This window comes from Simochromis diagramma, unplaced genomic scaffold (assembly GCF_900408965.1).
Source record: "Simochromis diagramma unplaced genomic scaffold, fSimDia1.1 OVJJ01000705.1, whole genome shotgun sequence".
NCBI lineage: Eukaryota > Metazoa > Chordata > Actinopteri > Cichliformes > Cichlidae > Simochromis > Simochromis diagramma.
In genome coordinates this window covers 686,130-711,937 of record NW_024387448.1, presented here as the reverse complement: position 1 = coordinate 711,937, position 25,808 = coordinate 686,130, and the positions used below count along the sequence as shown (strand labels likewise).

Sequence of the window (25,808 nt, the reverse complement as noted above, 5' to 3'; positions counted from 1 at the left end):
GGAAGCGAAGGAGAGTAAGAAGCGAGGGAAAACAGAGGAGGAATCGATCGATACGAACAGATAATCACCAGGCTTTTGTCCCAATGTGTAAAGAGTGTGACATTGCAGTGGTGGGCACGGCAGGGAAGAGATCAATGGGCTGCTTTCTGTTGATCCGTAATCCTTAACTATCTATAAGTAATTAACCTTCAGAGGAGAATGCAGGGAAGAAATAAATGGAGAAATTAGAGGAGGAATAGCAATGAGCAGAAGTAAAAAACAGAAGCTACCTTGCACTCACCAGATAACAGCACAGGAAACCAAATTAATAGTTGTCTCCAGTGCTGCCTCTGCAGTTTGCAGCATCTGATTCGGTTTTGTTTCTGTCAGACTGCGTTGGCTGCAAGTGACTGCGTCTCCCTGTGGTCTTCAGACAATGATAAAAAAAAAATAATGGCTGCTTTTAGAAAAGGGGAATCTAATCTCGATTTGAAAGCACATGCTTGAAACCTAGTATTTTTTTCCTGTTTTGTTCTGGTTTTAGGGAAGGATCTAGTGTGGTCTTATCCTCTCCGGCCTGATGAGTGAATCCTCTGCCAAAGCCTGTCTCCTAAAGAAGATGGAGGGGAGTGATCCTATTAGGAGTCAGAGTGCCCTCTGTCGGTGCTAGAAAAACAAAGACAGTGGCACCTCTTTTGAAATAAATAAATAAATTAATATCTCTACGACACATTTTCATTTGGAGACAGAACATACTATTTTCCCATCATTTCTGCTCTACTTGATAGCAGGAAATGGGAAAGGCGAGGAAATCACATGCAGCAAAGTGTCTGGAAGGCTGGATTCAAACCCCAGACTCTGCAATACGTCTCAGCGCTGATACATGGCACGCTCTCTACCGGGACGCCCTTACCCCTAGCTATTTTTAAACTGCTGTAGGTGTGACAATCTCAGTTTCATGAGCAATCGGTACAGTTCAATGAACACAGCACAGTCACAGTGGTATCTATACAGGGTTTAATGGCACACGAATGCCCACTCAGTACATCGCAGTCCACTCAAATCAAATGAAATCAAATTCTTACTGATCTCTGCTCATCAGAAACCCCTTAAGAATGTTTAAGTTAGTAAAAGGCATATCATGTTGCTGAAATTTGTCACATTCATACACAATGATACAAACAGACTGGTGGCTTTATGAGAAGAAAGCAGTATGTGGAGTAATAGTCATTAGTGATTACAATATGGCCACTGTAGAAAGCTTTTAGCGAGTAAATATAATGGTAAAAATTACAAATTACAAGGTCATTATGAGCAATGACTGCAAAATTTGGTAAATTATGATAATCAGGTAAAAACAAAGCACTAAAGGTACTTTCTAATAAACGTAAATGGCAAACCATACAATTATACGACAACAAAGAAATCAAAACACAAAAAAAGAGGAAAAACTTTGTTTAGGCTCTGCAGTGTGGCTTGAGGACACATTCCAGTGGATACCAATCTGAGCTGAGAGCTCCTACTTCATCTATCAGTGTGCGAGAGAGTCAAGGGTAAATCCTGGCTGGTGGAAACGCTTCTTCACCAAAAGGGACACCTGAACATTTGGAGGAGAAAAGAAAATGTCAAATTAAAAGAAGAGAAAGAAAAAGAGATCAACCTGTGGCACAGTAATTGCATTTAAAACTGCCCAAGATAACTTTTCTGCAACAATCTTCACACATTCAAAGTCATGACTTCAGTTTGATTTAAGGTGGATTCTTGCAGCCAGGCTCTGACTAACCCTGAAGCTGAAAATGTAAGGCATACTGACCATCCGATGTAGCACTGGCACAGATTTTCATGTGAGGTGGCTTGTTTGATGAGGAGCTCTACTTGTGTCGGCACATCCAGCGTCTCTTCGTTAGAGAAGTCACGACCTATAGGGAACAAACTCTGGTCACAGATCTGCTCCGGCAAAATCAATCTGCAAACACGGCTCGACTTTGTTCAGACAACACAAAGGTGCTTTTAGGAAAGTGCAAGATCTGAAAAGACCTCTCGTCTCTGTTATGTTCCCTTTTGTTATTAAAGCTCTGCTGAGCTCATTTTTGATCAGACATTAAATTGGAAATGTATGCGAGGGACTTGGGACTGGTTTGGTTTCAGGAGGATGCTAAGTCCCTGCTTATCCAAGAAATTTAACTTTAAGTATGTTTTGTACCTCCAGTACAATGTGTTTAAATTAAAAATATTATTCATAAATCTTTAGCATTTACTTATTTAAAAAAAAGAGGGTACTTTATAGACGGGAGAGTGAAATGTGCAGTAAAAATGTCCCACTTACCCGTAAGTTTGTCTCGCACTCTGTTAATAATCTGAATAGCCTTCTTGTTGAGTGCCTCAGGTTGTACCAAGCCATCTCCAACTAAAAACACACACACACACACACACACACAAAAATACTAGCATCAACAACTATTGGCAGCTTTAAAAAAACAAATTATGCTGTGTCTATACCGAACCTGTTCGCAGCTAAAGGAAATCAAAGCAGATTTGTGTCCTGCCTTACCACAGAGCAGTGACTTGCAGCGATCATTATGACAGCGAGTGCTCAGTATTTTGATGGCAAAATAAGCAGAGCAGACCTAAAAAGCTGTAATACAACAAAATAAAATCACTTAAGTCTGAATAAGCAGGTAACTCACTGAAGGAGTGAATCGACTCGGGCACAGTGGTCCCTGCTTTCTTGTGCGTGGTCTCTCCAAGGTCAATTCCCTCAAGAGCCTCTGTAGATGACGCCACATAGTCAGAGATTAAAAAAACTATTTTTCCTTTATTAAATAGAAAATGAAACATAGTTATGGTTACAGCTTGTGTTGGAAACTGACCAACTGACTGCCCGGCGGTGTACGAGTCGGTCCTGGTGCGGGAGCGTTTGGTTCCTTTTGTGTTTGCTGTGGGCGAAACGGGAAAAGTGTGCATTTAAAAACATACACAAACTCCTCTGTAGCATATTTCATTTACCTCATTTACCAGGAAGGATCACCACCTCTCTGATTGCTTTAAAGACAGAAACTCGGGTTCCTTCCACAGTTATGTGCACTATTCATTAAAAGTGGTCAGATTATAGGAAAGGCCTCTCTCTTTATGTTGTCCCCCAGATTTATTCTACCCATCTGTGACCTAAAAGTCGTGTTTCCTGCTCCTTTGCATTAAATGGGTCCGGTTCGCACTGGTGGCTATTCAGTAAATGGCTATAGTAACACACACTGTAGAGAATACACTAATGAGCGTTTAACTAATGCAGCTGTAAGTCCCTGTAAGGAGAAAGTGGTTTTATGCACAGATCCCTGGCTGCTTCTTATTTCTTAAACATACTAACCCCAAAATGCTGAACTCCTTTATAATCAAAGTGACATATTCCACTTTTTTTGATTAAATGTCTTGCTAAAGGCAACCATAACAGTATTAGTAGGGAAGGTGCCACAGAGATTTATTCCCTGTGTACACTTGAGTTTAACCAGCGACCTTTAGATGTCTGAAGCACTTCATTAACCGTTTCTCTCGAAAACACAAGCTAAGCAGAAGTCCAGTGCAGCTTGATGCGAGTAGCTTTAATGCTCCCCACTCTTCACCGCCACAAAAAAAAAGTCTTTCAGCTTGAGCAAGTGTAATCTGCTCTGACTTTAACCAAACTGTTACCGGTCTGAGCTGGTATGCTGCTGTGGTTATGTGAGGCTGTAATATGTTGATCTAACATCTGTACTCAATTTAAACAGCTGGCATTTCCTTACTGTCCATAAGCCTCCAGTTGAGCAGCGGGTCGTAGACGAAGGCCTCCAGCACAGCCATGACGCTGTCCCGGTGCTCCCTCAGCACCTCCATCACTGTGTGGCACGTGATCCTGTAGTTACCATCCAAGCCCGTCACCTGACGCACATGACATTTGGGAATTAGGTTTCCATTCTGCATGTGCACGTTACAGAAATATCAGTATACTTGTAAACAATGATCCAATAACATGTTCTGAGTTTAGTAGTAGAACAGCCTCTCTGTTTGTATTTAGAAGGCTGAAAATATGTTTTAAGAAGATTTCATATGTCTAAAAAAAAACAAAACAAAAAAAAAACTTTTGCAGTAGCTTAAAAGGCAAAACTTAAACCTCTTACAATGCAGAATTTTATTTCTTGATGCTTTCATTTTTAATTCCTTTTCTTCCTTTGCTCATTAAATTCAAGGCACAGTGAGTCACAGCTTCTGATAAAACTCTGCACAGTCACAGAAGACTAATTATTATTTGGAATGAAATAAAGAAGACAAAGAAGAAGCAGCTCAGGCAGGATTCACTTCAGTAGAGGAATACTTGTCGTGTTTAAGGGTGGGGGCCTTTGACACCAGAATAAAATGAATGTACTAGAAAGACTTTTCTGTTGCAGAGTCTCCGACTGTCTAACCTAATTAAACGGGACTATAACTGCTTTAAGCTAGGCCATAGGGAGGAGTGAAAGAGGCATTTGGCAGGTGGGGAAACCCTAAGATCTGCCATAGTGGTGCAGCAGAGAAAAATGACTTGCCTTAAAATAACTCTGACATTGATTTGAACTGTGAGCTCCGGCAGATTTTTCTTTGTGCCCACAAAAGCTTTGATCAGCTGACCAAAGCCAATTCTCTTGGCTCTCAGGTTTAAGTCTTTGTGTTTAAGTCAACTACATGATTTTGCATCACGACTGTTTTCAAACCCCTGGCCACAATGAAGCTAGTATAAAGGTGGATGTTGCTAAGTGAAACGAACGAGCATCATCGTCCTAAATTCAAACTGAGAATGTAATCAATGACCTAACCTAAACGTGATAATGGACAAAACAGCAGCACCAGGCCAACACGGTCTGTGGCTAAAATTTACCACAAATACAGAATTACATTTTTTGTGGTCGTTCCTCTGCGAGCAGGAGAGATACTTAACCAGCTTTATTAATATCTGCCTGTGCGAACAAATGACAAGGGAAAGGTAAGAGCAGGGGTGACGCTGCTCTGTACTGTTGAGCAAATATCTCCATGACACCAGGCACAAGAAATGCCCATCTGTAGCAGCTGGAAAATGAACTTTCTTCATAATATTATGTATTGAACTACCTATCAGATTGAATGACTCATGACCACACATGGTGTTACCGTGAGCACACTTTACCACACTTCATACAGTTTGTCACACGCCAGCATAGTCGTATACCTCCATAGCATTGGTTAGCATCCTAGTCAGTCGGAAGGGAATCTTTTCAGGGAACTTTTCTCTGGTCATGGCCACCTGTTAGAAATGTATACGAGGGTAAGTTTAAAATAAAAAAATATATATATATATATATATATATCAGAAAAGTTTGAAATATATTTAATACAAATCTCCTCCCACCTCAAAACAGTCTCCAAAGTCGATGTGTAGGATCTTGCCGCTTAACCGGTCTAACATCAAATTGGATGGATGCCTGGAGAACAGAAACATCATCTCCTCAATAAAGTTTTACCATTTTCTTTGTGGCCATTCTAACACTTTTTTACATTAATATAGGGTTTTTAGTGTTTTGTTTGAGAAGCTCACCTGTCACCCAGTCCGAGGATGTAGCCCACCATGGACATCACAGCCAGGGATCGAGTGTAGTTCGTCCTCCTGTCGAACCACACCTGTAGGAGAAATAACATTTGTGTTCTGAGCGCTCCTCTAGGTCATAATAAAAAAATATTGTGGGAAATGAAACAGAAATCTCTGGCAGGCTGCTGAACACATCTTTCCAGACACTTAAACACATGGAGCATCAGGTACACGGGGTACTAAAACTGATTCAATTTGATGGTCTCTTAGTGAAATCCTGCAGAGTCAGTGCTTTAAAAGTAGGACAGATAACCCAGAAAACCCATTCTTTAGGGAAAACAACAATTTTATTTCACTACACCTGTATCCCCGCAGTAATCAGAAAAATGAGAAACTACAAAGACCTACTTTGCTTGGTCTGCATCCAATGAAAACCTTTCCCAAAGGAAGACCAGTTTTGAGGTGACGCGGTATTTTATTGAGGAAGAGATGTTAATTCAAGAAGTTATTGGATCTATAATTAGATTCTCTTGACATTTTATCCAAGTACCACTGAATACATAAAGATAGTGAAAAGACCAAGTCCCCTCCTCTGCACTGCTGACAGAGTAAAGAAGTGAAGCACTTTACCTCAGAGCTGGGGCTCTTGAGCCACAAGAGCTTGGCCAGGTCGTCTCCGGCTGTGTTATTGACAGCATGTTCAAACACCTCCACCTTCTCCATCAGCGTCAGGTGGTCGTAGTCTGGAGCCATCTGGAGTGAGAGTTGAAAGTCTTTAAAGTCTTTCGCTATTCAGTATTTACAAATTCAAACAATTAGCAAGAAGCACAGGTGATCGACAGAACACAGACATTCATAAAACTTGAGTTGTCACCCCCATGGTGTTCGATTGTGTTCAAAATTTAACTGCTCACCAGTATAAGAAAAGACATTTACAAATGTTAATCAAATACTTTTGGAAATAAACCGCTGTTCTTCAATATCTGATATTTGGTTTCTTTCTGTTTTTATTCAGACCACCGACAGACTGGGGGCCTGCAAGAGGCAGCTAGGATAGGCTATTAATATGTTTAAAAGGGAAAGAAGTCAGATTAATCTGATTGAAAATCATAAACTGGATGCAAATTGTGCAAATCTTTTTCTGGTTTTAAGGCCTTGTAAACGTCACACTATAAGCCACATTCACCCATTTGCTATTTCTATCACAGACACACTCACACACAGCTGAAGTGAAGTGTTTGTCCTTCATGATTTTCCCCCAATGACATTTTGGCATGAAGACTGAAGGAGCCAGGCATCAAACCACTGACTTTCTCCCCTGATCCTGGTATTGGGTCAAGACCTTTTACTTTCTGCAGTGATGTTTTAGCAAAGAAAATTATGTATTTTGTTGTTCTCCTTTGACTAATTAGGAATTCCGGGGGGGATCTGCAGCTAATTTGTGACAATTAAAAATCTGTAAATGTGTTTTCACAAAGAGTGATTGGTATTCATCAAAATAATCACTGGAAACAGATGCTTCCTCAGCTCTGATGAATCTATTTAGTGTGTAGTTTTATATGAAAATGACAATTTATATAAACGAATGGGACCAGCTTGTTGGCACGAAACATAAACAACATGTGAGTACGTTCAGCCAATAACACATTAAAATGTATTTAGTAAGACAGGAAGTTAATTCATCATGTGAATGTGTTTTTTGTGACATGCTGAAGTTTCAAAGGAAGCTAACTGGCTGAAAAAGTAACTAATGGGATCAAACAACGTAAATAAGCACATAGTTGGAGAGAAAACATCCTGAAACTGTTGTCACTTATTCAGACAGTGGAAATAGAAGCAGTTCCTCACCCTGAGCATGATGCGATGTTCAATGTTGAGCAAAATCTTTTTCTTCTCTCTGTAGTCTCTGATGAGGGCATGCAGGGTGTCACAGTGGGGCACCCAGCCAATCAGGCCCGAGTTGGTGGACAGGGGGATCACTGCGTAGCGCTGAATGCTGATGAACACAACACACAGCCGGGATGAGCACAAACAACTTTGTCAGGTATGTGCGAGGTGAGTAAAACACAACTGTTTCTTGGAATTTGTGCGTGTGTGGTGACGCCAGAGTGTGTGTCTACCTGAGGTTCTTGCGCAAGGACGCAGGGTCGTTTGCCAGAAGCGTGTTAACCAGACCGAACAGCTGCATGACTCTCTCATCCTGCCTCAAGTCCTCATGGCCCTTCAACAGGAACATGAACTCGTGGCCATTACTACCTGCAGATGGGGCAATAAAATACAACAATGATGGACTGCTTGAACAATGGAAAGAAATGCATAAATAAACTCTTAATGGTTGGAAATGGCAGTGCTCGGTATTTTTGCCAGGGTCAACTCATACTCCTCTGAGTATGAGAGCAAATGAGAACAAATTTATCAGCTCACCCCCCATGACATTTGAAGCTTTGTCAAAAATTCCCCAAGTGCTTTTCAACAGAGCGAGAAATTTTCAACACAGGATTTCTAAATATACTAGTTTTCTATACTGACCTTTACCCTGAGCCATACCACAAAGTACTGCTGTGCAATTAGGTGTTTTAACTTTGCAATGCTAAAAGTTTGTAAAATTAAGCTTAAACTGAGGTTTATCTTCCAATTTACACACAGTATAAAAACTTCGGCGAGTGTTTGAGCTGTCACTTCAGAAATCATCGTGCCACGAACTAAAGAAATCAGTTTAGACTTGAGAAAAAGATTTGTTGATGCTCACAACGCAGGAGATGGATACACAAAGTTATCAAAGTGGTTCCAAAGTGTCAAGAACTGGAGTGAGAAGTATCGTCAAGAATTTTAAAGTGAGCCTAACAGTACAGAACAAGCCTGGCAGAGGTTTGAAGTTATGGAGAGAAATTTACCTCTAAAGGGTTCCAAATGCCTACGATAACATCCACAGGCCTTTCCTAACATGCAAAATGATTTGTGTGTAACTTTTGAGGACTCACGTGGTCATACTTGTTTTAAAACCACGATCTAAAACATACGTTGCTCGTGGTGAAGAACTACCTCCGGGATATCAGAGTGACTGTTACTGTCTGGCCTGCACAAAGCCCTGACTTAAATCCCTTTGAAAATCTGTGGAGTGAACTAAAGACCAAGGTCCATGCCAGAAGACCATCAAATCTGGAGGAGCAATCCCATCGTACAATTGCTCAGCAGACGTGTGAGGGACTTGTTGAAAACCACAACAAATTCCAGCAAAAAGGATTCGCAACTGACTATTAGCATCAGGACGCGAATAATTTTGACTAAATAAACAGCAGATATGCAATAAAGGATTAAAAAGACTCTACATAAATAAAGCCTATGATGCTTATGAAGTACCACGATACTTTCAGTATGTTAATAGCTGCTGGATGAACTATGATATTGACTCAGTCCTCTTGAGCAGAATGAAGTTTTGAGCATGACAGACAGGAAAACATATTTCACTTATCTGAATTACAGACGATGACACTTATCTAATTGCTCCACTATTTCACCAACACTGTACTACCTTTAATGGAGTAAACCGAAGCTTCCAGTGGAAAATAATGCCCCTGTTCTACCCCGAGTCTGCTTCTAATGACAACCCCAGTAAGTACATTGTACCAGAAGAAGGAGCATCGAAAGTAAATCTAGGTTTCCTGCAGTGGCTGACAGGTCTTAATCTGAAGTCTTGCTCCAGAGGTCAGTTGATTTATTAGCCATCATCTTTTACAGAGTGTGTTATATAACACTGATGGAATACATCAGAACAAAGTACAGTATTGTCCAGAGAAGTTTTGCAGTTGTAACCTCTCCCCAGCAGTAAAGCTGCAGCTGTCTGTGCAGACTTTGAAGGAATTAAACTTGGTCAATAACGCTGATTCTGAAGAAACACAAAGTCCTGTGATGACAGTTCAAACAGGGATATTGCTCTGCGCTACAAATTCTAAATCATGTATGCTTCACACACACTATCAGCCCTGCAGCACAAAAAAAAAAAATCTATCACTGTAGTTTCAAGGTGGAAACCGCACCTCAGTGTCACCAATTCAATATCCGACTACACGTGAAATATGGTCACAATCTCCCCTTGTGCTTCTGAGGTATGGTGTTGAATAACGGCCAGAAAAGTTTCTTTTGCAGAAAATTATGTCGTCACACTGAAGTCAAACTTTGACCTTTTGCCTACATTATCTCATCAATTTAGCATTTTTGACTTATTAGACACGTATTATTATTATTATATCTTATATTGTAGCTTATTAATTCAGTCCACCGAGACCTAGTGGATGTTTGTGGCAAAATGTCCCTGAAGGGCAATGAATCCCTAAGATATCGTGAGAATCAGATTTACCGACAGTGGGGTAGGACAACCCAAAAACATATTGCCTCCGGTCATGGCTGGCGCTGGTACAGGGGCATAAAATGTGTGAAGCAGAGTGAACAGTTTATGATTGATAATGTGTGGATTTGGCTTCAAGACAATGTGATATTACAGTGCTTTGCCATTTTAGAAGCACTTCGCTGTCATATTTCATATCACACAACGGAGCAGAGGGAAGCATGTCAAAGTTATTTATTTCAGTATTCAATTTAATAACAAAGAACAGTGTTGGGAGGGTTTGTGACGAACCGTGGTGTGCCCCCGTATGTTCATTCGGAAGAGACTGGGAAAAAACCAAAAATATTTTGGTAGAAAGTTAAATAACCATCGAGTCTGGTCCACGCGTGGTGAGTGGAATTCATATTTGCTTATCACTTGTTTGATCTTGCTTCTGGTGGTATGAACGTTTTCTACGGTCATATTCTAGCCACACCACATGCCATGACCGATGAATTCAAAATAAACTGAGCCCTGTTTATTGTTGGATTCGATTAATATTGAATTTTCTCTAATGTGACGGCCCATGCCCGCTGAAAGCATATGACTAGAAATATTCTTTAATCCATTTTCCTAATATAATGGGTTCAGAGCCACAAGGGCTGTGCAATTTTCTCCTAATCTTACCCATGATGGTGAGTTTGCGTGGGCGCTGCTTGGAGGTGATGACCTGCAGGGAGGGGGCGATGGACTGGATGCGAATGATAGGCTGGTTGGGGTCATAAGTGCCGGGTACAGCAAGCTCCAGGTCTCGACACATCAGCAGCTTCGGAGAAACATATTGCAGCTCCAGGGAGGTCAGCTGTGAGGAAAGTTGATGAGGTGGGGGTGTAGCACAGGAAGAGACAATTAGTTTTAAGTCTTGTGTACAAAAACTTCACTGACAAAGCAGCGCCTGCCAAGCCAACAGTGCCTAAATCAATATGCATATTGTAGCAGACACTGGCTCATATCCAAGTTAAAAGGCTTTATCCAGAGAAACTTGTTTATACGCAGCTTTTTATAAATCATCTGGAACATTTCACTTTCACTTTAATGCATTTGCTGCTTGTCTGCAACCATCAGTCATTTACACTGCATCAAATCTGAATGTGGCACACTATTTAAAGGCCTTTATGGTTCATTTCTGAATGCTGATGTATGGTTACTGTCCCGCCCTGCGCTGGAACTGCCGTTTGGATGCATTCTGGGAAGGGTTTATCTCTATGCTAATGCCCTGTGGGGGAATATTTGCACTGCTCCCAGCATGTCGTAATGCTGCAGTGTATTTCATGCTGCGTACTGTAATGTCACAGCAGGGTGCATCCTTGAGAGCAGGGCCATGCTACAGTGTCAAATAGCATCGCCATCTTCATTTATTATGTGCAGTACAAGCTGCTGACAGAACTATTTTTAATGTCACTCATCAACAATGTGATGATAGCTGCTAGGAATGGCATCTATCAATTCAATTTCATCTCTTCTCCTATAGCAACAAGCCCTGCTTTCTATTGAAGCATCTACCCATTATGTTGTACCAAAGTGGCTACAACAATCTGACAGATGCTGATAGTTAAAACCAAACAATTGACCACAGAAAATAAACTACCTGCAACTTGTAAAATATATCTCGAAAAATATTCTGCCTCTTGTGAAATTTTACATTAGGATATTATGCCATAATTTAATAGACAGAGTGGCGCCTGAGGGCGTGACAATAAAATGAGCAATGCTATCCACTGATGCTGTGCCATTCCTCTTCCTACATCATCACTCTCATCACCATCCTGCCGTCTTTCAACATCTTGCAACATTAGTTTTTTTCTTCCTGCTCAATGACTTTAAACAGAGATGGGGGAATGAAAGAAGTCGCTATCATTAGCTCCCATTCAGTGTTGTTTCTAATGTTGGTATGCTGGCAAAAAACACACAGTAGCCATTAGTCTTTTATGTCATATTACACGACTAGGAGACATTTACCATCTTAAGATCAAAGAATGAGTCGGGGCATGAAATGCAAAATCTATAATCTGATGAAACACTGGAATGGACACAGACGTGGTGAGATGGCAGCTCAGATTTTTCCAGGAGGCACAAAAGACGTACTCTGACGTACCATATGACACAGTACGTGCACAAAAATGCTAATACTGTACATATACTGCATATACTGTTGAATATTACTACATGAGGCACACTGCAGTGATCATTAGGATGGTGATTTATATATTATTAACAAAAAAAGTAGTGTAACTGACTGTAGGCTTCATATTTTCAATCACCTGTGGCAGCTGCTTGGAGATGCGTCTGAACACGTGGTAGTAGAGGTCCCAGGCCTGAGTCAGGTCTTTAACATTTCCAGAGCGCATGTACTTCCTGCACCAGTCTTGTGCCTCCATCAGGTCCCTCCCATAAGCCTGTAGCATGAAGTAAGAGAAACACAAGCGTTTTCTTTTTGTGTCCAATTTCTTTTCTCTCCTGAAGAGCTATTAAATTTTTAATTTGGCTTATGATAAATTTATATTGTGTGGGATGGTATACATTTTAGATTTGTGGAAGCTTGGAAATATTTCTACCACTGCTGTTGCTGATGAGGATCCAAATAAAAAGTATATATATAATATGCACAGGCCACCAAGGCCCCTCTATAAGGTAGAATGATTTAACATCAATTTTCTATCTTCCAGCCTCCATATCAGAACACATTTTGTTTTCAACAGTTTAGTTGAAGCATGGATAGAATGTTTAATCATTAATCTTTAAGCCTTTTTTTGACAGAAATGTAATAAAATAATGTGAAAGTCATCATTTACATTTAGGAACAGAATCAGAAGCTAGTGCACACACTGCTTGAGTACTGTTTCCAGTCCCTGTCATCATTGCTTGCACCGCGACAACAAATCAAACCGAGAAGATTCAAACCTGATTGAAAGAGGTCTCTTTGAGGGTCTGTGGTCCCCTCTCCATCATGGCATGTAGGGGTTCCAGTACAGCAAACATGCCCTTGACGTTGCGCTCACCGAAGTACAGACGGGATGCCTCTTCAAGGCCCTCGTGCCACATCTCATGCCACAAGATGGCCACTCGGATGAGCTCCTCACTCACCTGGATGAAGGAAAACAAAAGGAAAAGGTCAGTCTGTAGCGTAATGATGACCTGTTTTCACAGGTAAAATCTGGACAATTTAAAATTGTTTTATACAGAAAATATAAATTGCAAATATTTTAAAGAAAAAAGGAAATGCAAAGTTCACCTTCATCAAGCTTTTTCCTTTTACAGGGTGATGTACATTACAATTCAATTACAATTAGAAATGTTCACAATCACAACAAAAAAGGCTGAATTTCCTCCTCTGCTGCTAATTAGCCTTTCCCATTTAATTTTAAATGATACAACAAGTCATAACAAGAACCAGAAAACCTTATCTACATTTCTATAACTCATGTTTGGAAATTAAATATTTTGTTAATTATATATATAAAGAAGAAGCTACTGTCAGCTCTGCTCCCTCATTAATATGGAATCGCCACAGCAGTTAGCTCTGTTTGACTTGGCAGGTTTAGTCTTAATTCATTTATTTAAATGCTGGATGCTGGAACCTTGTGTCTTCTCCCAGGTTCAAACCAGGGATCATCCACTTGTTAGCCAAATGTTTAGACCACTAGACTATAAAGTTCAAATTTAACCCAATGGAACAAACCCACAACTATTTACTATGCAATTTATAAAGATGTTTTAATTCAGTAGTGCAACAGAGATGTTTTACCATCATAGCTTGCTGAACTAAGGTGTTGCAGTGTTCACACATGTTCTTCAGGATCTTGTTGGCAGCATTGTGGCGGGCGGTAGTGGTGGACTTTGAAGCCACAGTCAGTGGGTAGATCAAAGCCTGCATGTGAACACAGAACAACCGCTGATCACTGAGAGTACAGCTTTTAACTTTTCATAAAAGAAATGTGGCTGTTCTGTGTTCTAAAATATAGCCTCCAGTAGAATAAGCAGACTTACCTGGGGATGATATCGTCCAATGTCGGTTAGCAGCTGGTGGATCAGACGGCCCACCAGGGCTCGAGGGGTGTCGATTCGAGCTATAAGCTGCGGGATGACCTGTAAATATAAAAACATTGCACTATTCTCTCAAAATTGCACTCAAATCACCCTTTTCTCCCACCCAAAAAAATATTTTTCATATGATTTTATTTCTCTACATATATTACCTGCAGCCAGGTGTCTATTTGAATGGTCTTGATGCCTTCCACCAGAGCTTCATTCACTTCGGGCCAATGACCATAATCAAACCACAGAGTCAAAACCCTGAGCAGTAGAAAACAAATTAAAACTAGACTCTCTCTTCCTTTTTGACCATTGTGAATCAATCACAGTCAGCCACTAGAGGGCCTCCTGTACTCACATAGCACGTATGGGTGCTCTTTGGGCTACTTGTCCAGTGTGTGTGTGTTACAGTCGGACACAACTCACCTAAGCGTGTCCTGCAAGTTATTTCCTCTGGACAGGGAAATGGAGCGGAAAAAACCTTGCACAGCAGGAACTGTGTACAGGAGCAACGTCTTTGAGAGGTCCTAAAGCGAGAGAGTATAAAAAAAATATGCTTTTCATGATTAAAAAACAAACAGTCAGATGACACAAGTCAAGCTGCAGTTTTCAGCCATGTCAGTCTTGACTTTTGACCATTTTGATGTAAAATATTGCGGTTTTAGATTTATGTGGTGTATTATCAGTTTGAACCTGAATTCTTATATGTTTAATGTGTTTTAGATGACAGTGAGACATTAAAAGATTCTGACTGATGAGCAGTTTTGAAAATTGGCGATAATATGTGTATAATGGCTTACACACCAAGTCAGGTATGTTAAGTATCATAAAGCACTAGCTGAATTTAGAGCGCTTGGACAAGAGGACACCGAATGCTCAGTGTCATTTCCGTAACTCACCTCATTGACCTTCTTCTGACCTGGTGAGGGCACAGGACTGGGATCAGTGCTGTCAACCTCACTGTCGCTGTTGCTGGCTTCACTATTAGCACTGGCACCACTGGCGTGCCGCAGCTTCTTCTTTTCATCTCGCCCTTGGTTTTGGTGTTTGTAGTGCAGCACTGCCTCAAAATTCATCACAGCCCAGGCGTGCCAAGCCTGCCGAAAGATAGTTCAAACCGAGTGAAACTGGTGTTCGGAGCTATTAACTGGAAATAACTTCCACGTTTGTTCATGATGTCATTTTCCAGTTTGCTATGGGACAGATATCTCCCAGGGCGCTGTAATTTCTCTCATACAAACATATGAATTTGATGTTTGCACTGTTATGCAACCTGCTATTAAAGGTTGAAGCTGAAGCGAGTTGGTGAAGATGGATGGGGAGAGAGTCTGTAGAGACATCTCTGTAGCCTGCAGCACAGGCAGAAAAAGCAGAGATGCTTTCAGCTCTTCCATCACCACATATCTTTGATGTGATGGAGCGCAGAAAACAATTGGAGAGTATCTACTGAGCAAAATAATAAGGGCGCAGGAATGGAGGTCTAAGGTTTTCGTAGTGGCATAACAGGGCTGAGACGTTTACTTACTGACACAGCTGGGATTTTATTGCAGCCAGAGAGAGAAGCCAAATGTTAAAGGTCAGAGTTAAAAGAGAGGAGCTGACCTTGTACCAGTTGCGGTCATGCTCAGTTGAATTGCTGTAATACTGCAGAACTTTGGGGATGGTGCTCTCATTGATGCCCTGCAGACTGAGCTGCCACTCCCCCAGCTTCAAGAAACATCTAAATGGAGAAAGAGAGAAGAGGGAAATTCACTCTAACATTAGTACTTCAATCACATGTAAATATACCATTTTGACTGGCAGAAAGAAGTTATTTGGTGCACCATATATTATAAGTCAGATTTAAGCCCTTGATATTTTTGGCATTAAGAATAAAAACCTCTTTTAGACCATGAGAAGGTAATAAAGATCAGCGCCATTAAGAGAAGCTCTGCAGAAGAAGATAATTCAGTGACTACATTAGTGACAAGGAAACAAATGTACTCCAGGGACAAGCCAAAAAGAAATATCTTCATGAGTTTATAAGCATGCTTATGTTGTCATTGCTTATAAAGACTTGGCAGTCACATTCAGGAAATCCAAGGGCAGTTTATATAAAAAGGTCCGATAATGATGCACAGCTTGGAAGTCTCATAGGCATATATCAAAAGTAGTAATACGTGAGGCAACAGTTCATTTATCTACTGAAAGGCTGGAGATTTTCAATTATCCAAACCAATTTTCCCCTAATTTAACCCAACGGTGAGCTTTGTGGCATCCCAGGAGGACTTTGCTCAATCCATCATCCAAAAAAACACAGATGCTTACAGGCAAAAGTCAAACTAGTTGTGCTTGGCAGGGCCAAGACACATAATTCAGATAAAACTACTCTAAACTGAGAAACTGGCAAGCACTGCTTTGTCAAACCATCTATCAGTACTGTGGATATGTCAGAGCCCCTTCAATAAATTGCCTTTTGGATTACGTAATTTCGTACGAGTGCTTTTCCATGCAGATGTACAGCTCAAGTTCAGCATCTGTGTGGAACTGTGTCCGTAAACTGTTGACAGGTTCAACTTTTACTGAAAGAAGGAGTTAAGGCGAGGCATCTGGTGACATTGGAACATGTTTCTTCCGGCTGCAGACCCCAGAGTTATTGATTAGTATCAGTGGAATTATACAGGATAGTTGGGGGTGGAGGTGTCTGTATGACTGTGTATATGTGAGTGTCTGAGCAGTCCAGGTGTTCTCCATACCATGTAGTCAGGCTGTATTAAAGAAAGTGTGTCAGAATGTCTAGAGAGAACCCGTCCTGTCTGACAGCGTACAGGTGTTTTTCCCCGTCATGCATTTTTTTCTTTTTCTTTTTTTTACACAACCATTCTGTGGAAGATGAAAAAGTGAGTGGAAAAAGCCCCTTCTACCCACGTTCCCACTTATGTGTTGTCACGTTTGATTTATGAGATGGGAGGGTACACATGACTGCTCTGTGCACATGGCCAAATGACACTGTGTGATTTACTGTACATGGGATTATACCTGTTCCTATGCAACACCTCTTGCTTATTTTGACTTATTTGAGAGACAATGCAGCACATCCAAATTCTTTAAAAAGTAATCAGTCTCTTCTGCACAAAGAAAAGCAGCTAAACCATAAAAGAAGGAAGTCTTAGATATCTTTCTCAAATATTTTGATGAGCCCACAAGAGCGTGCATCTTTTTTAACAGTCTGAAGTCTTTCCCAGTCATTTTTGGGAACATGAAACCTTCCATTTTCTCAGCCAAAAAAGAAAAAAAAAAAATCACAATCTAAAACCACACAACAGCTACTGGAATGTCGAGTTTTCAAAAGATTTTACTGCATCTTTCTTCCACTGTGAGGTGAGGTGATGATAGGGTAAAGGTGCAAACCAATGTGCCAGGACTATCAAATGAACAGCACAGCGCCTACTGGAAAAGGTGCAAACTAACAGCACTGTGGTGGTGATACCCATCAGCATGGTGCCACATTTCCTGCCAATAGATTTGTTTATTGAAAGCTTTGAGCCTTGGAAGAACAGAAAAAACTAAAATCACACAGGATGCCAGTGGATTTGTAAAAGGTGCTATGCCAGAATGGGTCACGCTCGTGGAAATAAAACTGCACTGGACATGACCCTACGTGTTTAGAGCATGAGGGAGGAAATACATGAGGTTACTTTTTCCTTGCCTCAGCATGTTGCTTTGAGTTTTCTCTACCATGCCAGAGTGGGTATACAGAGACTGGCAAAGGGGAATAAATTCTCAGCTTCTTAAATGATTTCTTTAAAACGAAAGCTACTTAAAATGCAACCATTTAATGTTCTGATGTCAATATTAACATAAGTGATGGCCCTTGTTACACTCAGTTAACTCAGAAAAGTGTGACAGTGAGTCAGTGTGAATAATCCCAGGATTATGAAACTGAAATAACAAACAGGTTTAATTTTCCTTGTTAACTCGTTACACTTCCTCCTGTGACATGTTCTCCAAGAAAGCTTGTATTTATTTGGCGATACGTCTGTGTTACTGTGTTTCCAGAAAAAGGTCAGACCTGGCCATCAGCTTGTAGAGCTCCTGCTTCCGCTGATGGTCCTCAGCTGCAACGGCGTGTTGAGCTTGCTGTTGCACTCCTTGCACAAAATGCTGCATGTGCTGGAAAGCGTCGATCTGGAGAGATGCAAATAGCAATAGCAAATAAACTTTAGCATGACTTTAAAATATATTTGTGTACGGTTTGCATCCTAACGAAATCAGTTAAGTCAAACTACACAAACTGCACATTTATGATTAGTCTTTTATTTCTGGTTTGACAGGTTTGTGAGTGTTTTATCAACGCTGATCACTTTTTTAATTCGTGCATTCACAACAACCAACAGCAAATACTGTTTTCTGAACATATCAGTGTCGGTGGGCTTACTGTTGGTTCTACAGGGGAAAGCCTGCTATTCTGTTTTGCTAGCGCACCTCTGCAGTCAAGGTTTTTGTTAAGCTGGTTAAGACCTCCTATGACGTGATCTTAAAGCAAAGAAAAGTGTCCTATACACTATTCAACATCCCCAGACTTGCAATGCTGACCAGTAATCTGCATCTTTTTCACCTGATCATCTGCATGAATGCATATATATGAATGACTTTAAGATCACAGTTTGAAACATGAGAAAACAGATAAAGCCATCATTTCCAAAAGCATTGCCTTTAATGCTAATTTGACTATTACTGGTAGATGCCTTACTACTGTGTGATTCAGTCATCAGTGACAGGGCTAATGTCCCTGAACATTTTAAAACCCAGAAACAGTAGGGTCCTGCCCCTGCTCTTGGTCTCTGTTTTTATATTATTTGTCAGTTGAGCAGAGCAGCTGGTCCTGGCAACAGCAGTGCTCATGCTCACACTCACACTTACCTAAGTCCCCTAATGAGAATGCAGCCTGGAGCCACATATGCTATTTAACACCTAGAAATAAATCTGGACATGTTTAAGTGCGTTTAGGGGTGTGTATACTGTTTGCGAATGGGTGCAAGTGTGCTTGCGTGTGTAAAATGGCACAGGGCAGGGCAGTTCAATGCCATGCTGCTCGGGTGACACACACATTGAAACCTTGAGTCACTGCCGCCAGTATTTGGCAGTTTGACCTGTGTTACTGTGCTGAATGCTGGAACACAGAAAGAACAAGTGTTTCTGAAGAAGTACTAACATTTATTAGCACTTTTTCCATTGTTGCCATGGATATTTAAGATTAATAACAACATTCATGTAAATGTAACAGCTGGGTTGTTTTACTGATCAATCAAATATTGTAATTCTGTCAAATCTGCCACTTATCACAGCACTCTGCAAAATTATATATTTCCATCCACAGTTGCTGCTGGAAGCCCAAATTAAGTAAAAACTGAATAAAACTTAATTCGCAATTGAACAATATTGCATTGCAAATATGTTAACAATGGCTTCTTTTTTTTTTTTCCAATCCCCCAAAATGCTCTTTCAAATTATATTTCAGGAAAAAAAAAATCCCCTACCTCATACCTGTGATTATAATTATGGAGCCTGTTGAGGAAAGATTTACAGACGTATCTGAAGACAAGATTGCATAACAGATTTTTCCTCTGGCTGTCACTGACTGCCTGCACTGACTATTAGTGATACATGCCAATTAATGTAAGAACCAGTGCTCACTACACTGTTTAAACTTGTGGGCAGCAGACACAAGCACTGATGTCTCATCATGTTTTAATTTAAAATGGTGAGTCTTCTGTCAGAATTACATATCCAGCAATAAATAAACAAGCAATTAACATTTTTCACATTATTTATGTTATTTCTGGCTCATTTAAACCTTTCAAATGAATAAATCGGCTGTTTATGAAATTACTGTATGGTGACTAATATAAGCACTCCCTTTCTAGCCTCCACAAAACTTTGATCATTACTTCATTTATTCTCAAAACACGCATACAAGAGTGATAAATTAGATCTCTAGTCATGCTGCCCTCTGCTTTTTAGGAAACATTAATTTTGAACCTACAAAAACATTGTTGATGGTCCTACCTTGCGGCCGCTCTTCCACATGTACTTCATGTAAGCATAGGTAACGTGAGGGTGGGTTGTAGGCAATGGGTGATCAAGTTGCTTGGAGGGGTCAACACCTAGGAGGAGGACCAGGGTCTTATGGGCCAGTGCCTAGAGGGAGAAAGTGGCCAAGAAAAAGTACCCGAGTCAGAAGACTCACAGTTCAAAAAGAATTTGGAAGATGAAATCACAGATATTACCCCTGACTTTTAGGGACTTGCAAAACTACAGAAACATCAACCTGTATTTGTCTTTAGTTGAAAACAGGTTTTCAGAAAAGAGGAAGACAGATTAAGACATTAAGATGGCCGTTCTCGTCTACTTTTAATGTTACAGTGAGTTATTGGAGATTCTGCTATCTTTTGTGTGCACTTAAATATAATAAGAGCAGATGTGGAAAAAATAGCCAACCATCTACCATCAATTATAAAAACGTTGAGGTCAGGGACAGAAAATTGCACAAATTTAATAGAGAAGATATGAACGATCAGGTTTCTAAACAGTGCTGATTGAAGGTGTGCAGCTGTTCTACTTTCATCAGTGCCAGCTAAAAACATTTCAAATGAAATATCATTTCATTTCAGGAGTTCATAGTTGCACTTCACTTTGTTAGAAATGACCTTCCTTTTTCCTCCTGGAAAAACTGATCAGAATCAGCTCTGATTTTGTTGTGAGCGCTGTGTGACTAGAATTCATCTGTAGAATCCCTTCCCTTGTACAAACATGTCACTGTACTCACCAGGCGTCCGCTCTTGCCACAAAGACTGGCATATTTCAACCAGGTCCTCATGTCTTCGTGGGGGCTGATGACCAGAGATCTGACCATTAGGATCCTCTGCCAATCCTCTACAATGCGCTGACAGCCCTGAAGGAAAACACATATTGTTGCTCCGTCACATTGTTCAGAGAGAGAGAGGTACCTACTAGTGAACCTTGAGAGAACAAACACACGTGAGGGAGATGTATGCTTCAATGACTTCACTATTATTTGTTTAAAATGCCCACAGTAAGTACAGGCTCACATGGCAGAAAAAGATAAATATACAGGTCTCATATTTATATTTGCAAGACCACTGCTTCTATTAAACAAACATTTAACCTTTAGCAGTACAACAAATCATCTACAAAGATAATCGTATCTTGAAGGAATTCTTTAATTTAATGCTTATGTTAACTGTATTTCCTTAAATGGTAAAACTATAATGGGACCTTTCAGTAAGCTGAAATGTTAGGGTAAAGTTCAACACTACATTTTTTGTAGTATCTCCGAAACATAAAGCCAACTGGAAGTAGAGGAAACTGCCGTTACTCTACTTCCCAGTTGAGGCTGCTCCAACAGAGAGTCAATCTCCAGAGACTTCAACATTAAAACATTAGAACATTCAGAAGCATATTCACAACGTGGTACAAAGACAGTTTCAACCTCTGTCCAGAAACCCACTGTGAGTGGGGTCAGTTTGTTTTTGTTTTTTTGCTATAACCTGGATAACTGAGTTAAACGCATTGCTGTGCTAAAGACAACTGCTGTATGTTAGGCCTCGCTTCTATTTCTTCATGTCAGTAACTTGGACCTCTTCACTGTTTGTGTGTGCTGTTGGTTGCCTTTTTCAGCAACTTTAATGGATTAACTACGGTGATACTGTCTGTGATTCAGCACATTTGTGCTTCAGTTTTGGTGAATGAAATACTAATGTTTTATTAGTCTGTCTTTTTTTTTTTTGTACAGATTAACTAGCATTTGCACTTGTGTCTTGAACCAATACAGTAAATTAATGTAGCTGGATAATCAAACTTGCTATAAGTAGCCAATAACTTTAACTTTTTTTTTCCATATAGGATAACTTCTGGCTCTAAACCCCTCCCCCCAAATGCTAACATTGAAACTTCAAAATGCTGAGTCCAGAACCAGTGTGTGATGATAGCAGCTTTTATACTGTCTGTGGATCTGATACTTTGGTTTAACAAAAGTGTTAAAAATACAACAATCCAAAAATCACATATCACCCATATTGTTCATACACTCCACGTATTTCGGTTTTTGTTTTTGGTCAATCAAAGCCAGTGTCCTTTGTTGTATCTCGGGACATTACTGTGACCTTCTGGAGTGGGAGGAAAGTGATCCAATTGCATTAAGCGCGCTGGCATTTCCACATCAGACTGTCCAAAAAAACCTAAAAAAACAACATACTAAAAAAATCTGGGCAGGGACACAGTGTCTTCAGATGAGTACACGGTTCCTGGCACGTGGTAAAGGTGAAGGATGACACAGGTTTTTGCATTTCAATTCCGAAAAATTTCCAGAGCAGTGTCCATAACATCTGAGCAGGAGAAGAGAAGCAGGAACTCCAAAAAGGGCTGATCTTAAGCCATATAATTAATGCTGCATTAGAACAACTAGACTGATATGATTTAAAGTGTCAGGAATGGTGCATCACAGATCAAAATTTTAACAGTCTTTCTCTCTGACTTAATATTCCTCCCCTCAGCGTGCACATAAAAGGGCAAAACACAGTTAATTAAGATGTCACGCAAAATGGAAAAGATGTACTTGAACTTCATTATTTTACACTGGATGACATTCGTCTCAAATACCAAAGACTTGGCAGGCTGTAAATATTTCCCAACCGCTTGTGGAGTCAAGGTTGTTCCAAAAATCCTTGTATTTCATTTAACAACATATACAACACTGAAATTCACAATTAATAATGATATAATCAAATGAGGAGTTTACAGTTGGTTTGCAGTGTGGATTACATCAAACGAGCCACCCTTTTCATTTTTTTTTCATGACACTAATGGTACGCAAAGTCACTATATGATCAAAATTAATCTTCTTTTCTTTATTAGTCTGTGCACATGTTTGAGGAGGTTAATTTACTCTTAAAAAAAAAATTTACGACTTATATCTGTGAATTGTTCCTTTAGGGCACGGGTAGGCAACACAGGCCTCGAGTGCCCGTGTCTTACAGGTTTTAGATGTGTCCTTGATGCAACACAGCTGATTCAAATGGCTAAATTACCTCCTCAACATGTCTTGAAGATCTCCAGAGGCTGGTAATGAACTAATCATTGATTTCAGGCGTGTTGACCCAGGGCGAGACTACGTCAATTAAAAAGTAGAAGGCAGACAGTTTACGTCAACTTCCACAGGCCGGGGGTGACATGTGAATGGATGGGTGATGTGGTGCATTCACTGGGCATTTGGAACTGGAATACTACAGAGTAGGCACTGCGCTACAGTATCATATTTATTAAATAAACATCATAAAATAATATTGTTTGTGTCCACATATCGTGTGCTATTACCTGAAGCCTCTCCCACCATGTTTCCCTGATGATTTCCCTTCTCTCTGGCACCAGCTTATACTGGATTACCTCCTCTAGTTCTGACAACATCTGGCAAGACACCATGGCCTGAGAAAGAAAAAAACATACTCAGATTACTTACACAGATACTGAGTATAACAGTTGATTATAGCAGTTACATTGCTAAGATGGAGCTTCTGTGAATCATTAAAAGATCATAACAGCTTTTAAAATGATCAGAAATTGCAAACAAATGCATTAATTAACCCACTGGACCCAACTGTGCAGCTTCAGTAAACATTGGTTATACCGATATCAATAGTTGTTTTGTTTTTTTCCATATCTCTACCATGTTTACTGCTGCACTATGGATCAAAATCTACTATGATCAGATTTCATATTAACAGCTGTTTTCTAGTTTCAGCTGTTGATATGTTTGGATAATACCATTTAGATACACAATGAAACAGACACAGCTGTGGCATGACATTTAGGGTTTGAAACTTGGAAGTCAAATGAAAATTCAATTTTATAGCTGTTACACAAGCTCACTGCATATGAATGCTATGAAGAAGATGGTAACATTTACCCCGTAGGCTCGACTGTAGCTCTCTCCCGCCATGGCAGTGAGCTCGGCGTCCAGGAGGTCTCTTGCTTTGTCAATGCACTGCATTAAAAGCACAAAAGAAGTATAGTGTTACATTTAAAACATCCATAGTTTATCACCACACATAAATGTAAATATGCTACATCCCCCCTATCGTTTTCAAAAAACGTTCCTGAATGCTCCAACTATTAGTTAGCAAACGGGCCTTGAATTCTCTCTAAATACACCACTGGTACTACTGGTTGCAGAGGGCATTTCCTCAAGCTTGGCCCCTGAATGTACCATAGCACAATGTCACACTCTCCTAAAAACTCCCTGCGTCAGGACTGGCTAGGTTTGGGTAACACTAGGAAATAAAAACACTTGGTATAAAAGCACAAAGTCATGCTACAGCCTCCTGTTCAAACCTTTCTTACTTAAGAGCTGCCAACAGTGACACATTAATGCAATTAGGACTAGAATGCCTGCTTGTATAGGAAAATGATCTGATGCACTGCTGAGTGCCAAACATTTTATAAGGACAAGTAAATGAACTGTTGAGAGCAACAGTACAAAAGTTATGTAACCACGCTTAAGGCTGTCAAATGTGTCTTAAAAATAACGTCAATTTTTACACAATTACAGAAACAGAGAGGGGAAATGCAGGCTGACAAAGAACTCACAATGGAAGCTCTTAGTCAAGGTTCTTGCTATGAACAGAATACAAAAACCTTTTCTTTTCCATTCACTCTCCTCCCTCCTCCACTACATTTGGAGTTTTGGAGTGTATCACACACTCAGCAAGTCTCCAACTTTCCCTGTGAGACTTCTCCAAATTCAAGGATGCTGCAAACATTCCATTACCGGTGAATGCGTACCCCGAGGGGCAGAAATACCGTAACTGAGACAAAGACCCGATCCAGAGTAGCTAAAGGGACAAACAAGGACACACGTATTCTAGCTGCAAGTCTGCTGATTTTTGAGCTTGTACAGTCAATGTTTTTGGGAACTGTTATTAGAGGGAAGGTAAAATGAGAGGATTACTGAGGAAGCGTCTAAGACCAGGGCACACAGCTGTTTCAGACCAACTCCCACCAATTATTTTTTGTGGGGAGGGAAAGGAGCAACTGCATGCCAAAACAACTCCTCAGGCACGCACAACAAGATGGTGGTGGGGATGAGGTGACAATGAAGCTGCTTCTTTATAGTCTTCACTCTGTTATGGTCCTGTTTACTCCTGAATTACCACGCTGGGGCCTCATTGAAAATGTGCAGTCCAGACGACTCCTGATAAATGCAGTGTCTGGTTCCTGGCAGCACAACCAACCATCACCCAAGGATTCTGTTCTTTTACGACAAGGTTGCATTTACGGTTTAAGTTCAGTGATATTAGCTTATGATTGCAGTGTAGTATAACAGCCTGTGTATGACTGTTTAGGACCAAATCAGCCACTGCAGAAGAAAAAACAAACAAAAAACATAACTAGGCCTTGAAACAAAGCCCAGTTGTGACTGAGATGTCAAAAAGAGGAATGTGACTTGCAAAACCCACAAGAAAATGTACAAATCAAACGCATTCAGAGAGCAGACGTATCATAAATCTTGTGCAAGGAGCATGACTAGTGTCTACACATCATCAGTTCAACAGACCAAACAGTGGGCTTTATAAAGCAAAGCAACCTGAAACCATTCACACAGATGCCATCCAAGTCTCACGGAGCACATGTCTGGTTGTTGGGGGTATAGAGGAAAGAAAGCGTCAGCCAGCCTCTCAAGTGCGAGGATTACCAACGGCATCCGGAAAACTAGACTGATCTCATGTCGATGTTCGAGCTTTCTCCCTCTCTGCATCTGCTTCTCATTCCTCCCCTTTCATTGATAAA

The 25,808-nt window shown here is 40.4% G+C and overlaps 1 protein-coding gene across 3 annotated transcripts in view; it reads right to left on the bottom strand.

Annotated features, from left to right (window-relative positions):
* Positions 1-973: 973 nt before the first annotated feature.
* The window catches only part of mtor (mechanistic target of rapamycin kinase), a 77,504-nt gene continuing 52,669 nt past the window's right edge, over positions 974-25,808 (bottom strand). For all 3 annotated transcript variants that reach the window (XM_040013675.1, XM_040013677.1, XM_040013676.1), the window contains 26 exons: positions 23,929-24,006; positions 23,340-23,447; positions 20,773-20,898; positions 20,013-20,144; positions 18,016-18,131; positions 15,567-15,684; positions 14,864-15,061; positions 14,391-14,491; positions 14,129-14,225; positions 13,920-14,018; positions 13,678-13,800; positions 12,834-13,016; positions 12,194-12,328; positions 10,560-10,734; positions 7,669-7,804; positions 7,397-7,544; positions 6,179-6,301; positions 5,558-5,640; positions 5,372-5,444; positions 5,192-5,266; positions 3,756-3,891; positions 2,850-2,915; positions 2,667-2,747; positions 2,306-2,386; positions 1,793-1,898; positions 974-1,576 (listed from right to left, as the gene is read on the bottom strand). In XM_040013675.1, coding sequence (XP_039869609.1) covers positions 1,561-1,576; positions 1,793-1,898; positions 2,306-2,386; positions 2,667-2,747; positions 2,850-2,915; positions 3,756-3,891; positions 5,192-5,266; positions 5,372-5,444; positions 5,558-5,640; positions 6,179-6,301; positions 7,397-7,544; positions 7,669-7,804; positions 10,560-10,734; positions 12,194-12,328; positions 12,834-13,016; positions 13,678-13,800; positions 13,920-14,018; positions 14,129-14,225; positions 14,391-14,491; positions 14,864-15,061; positions 15,567-15,684; positions 18,016-18,131; positions 20,013-20,144; positions 20,773-20,898; positions 23,340-23,447; positions 23,929-24,006 — 2,913 coding nt within the window. In that variant the 3' untranslated portion in view covers positions 974-1,560. The remainder of the gene's footprint in view (positions 1,577-1,792; positions 1,899-2,305; positions 2,387-2,666; positions 2,748-2,849; positions 2,916-3,755; positions 3,892-5,191; positions 5,267-5,371; positions 5,445-5,557; positions 5,641-6,178; positions 6,302-7,396; positions 7,545-7,668; positions 7,805-10,559; positions 10,735-12,193; positions 12,329-12,833; positions 13,017-13,677; positions 13,801-13,919; positions 14,019-14,128; positions 14,226-14,390; positions 14,492-14,863; positions 15,062-15,566; positions 15,685-18,015; positions 18,132-20,012; positions 20,145-20,772; positions 20,899-23,339; positions 23,448-23,928; positions 24,007-25,808) is intronic.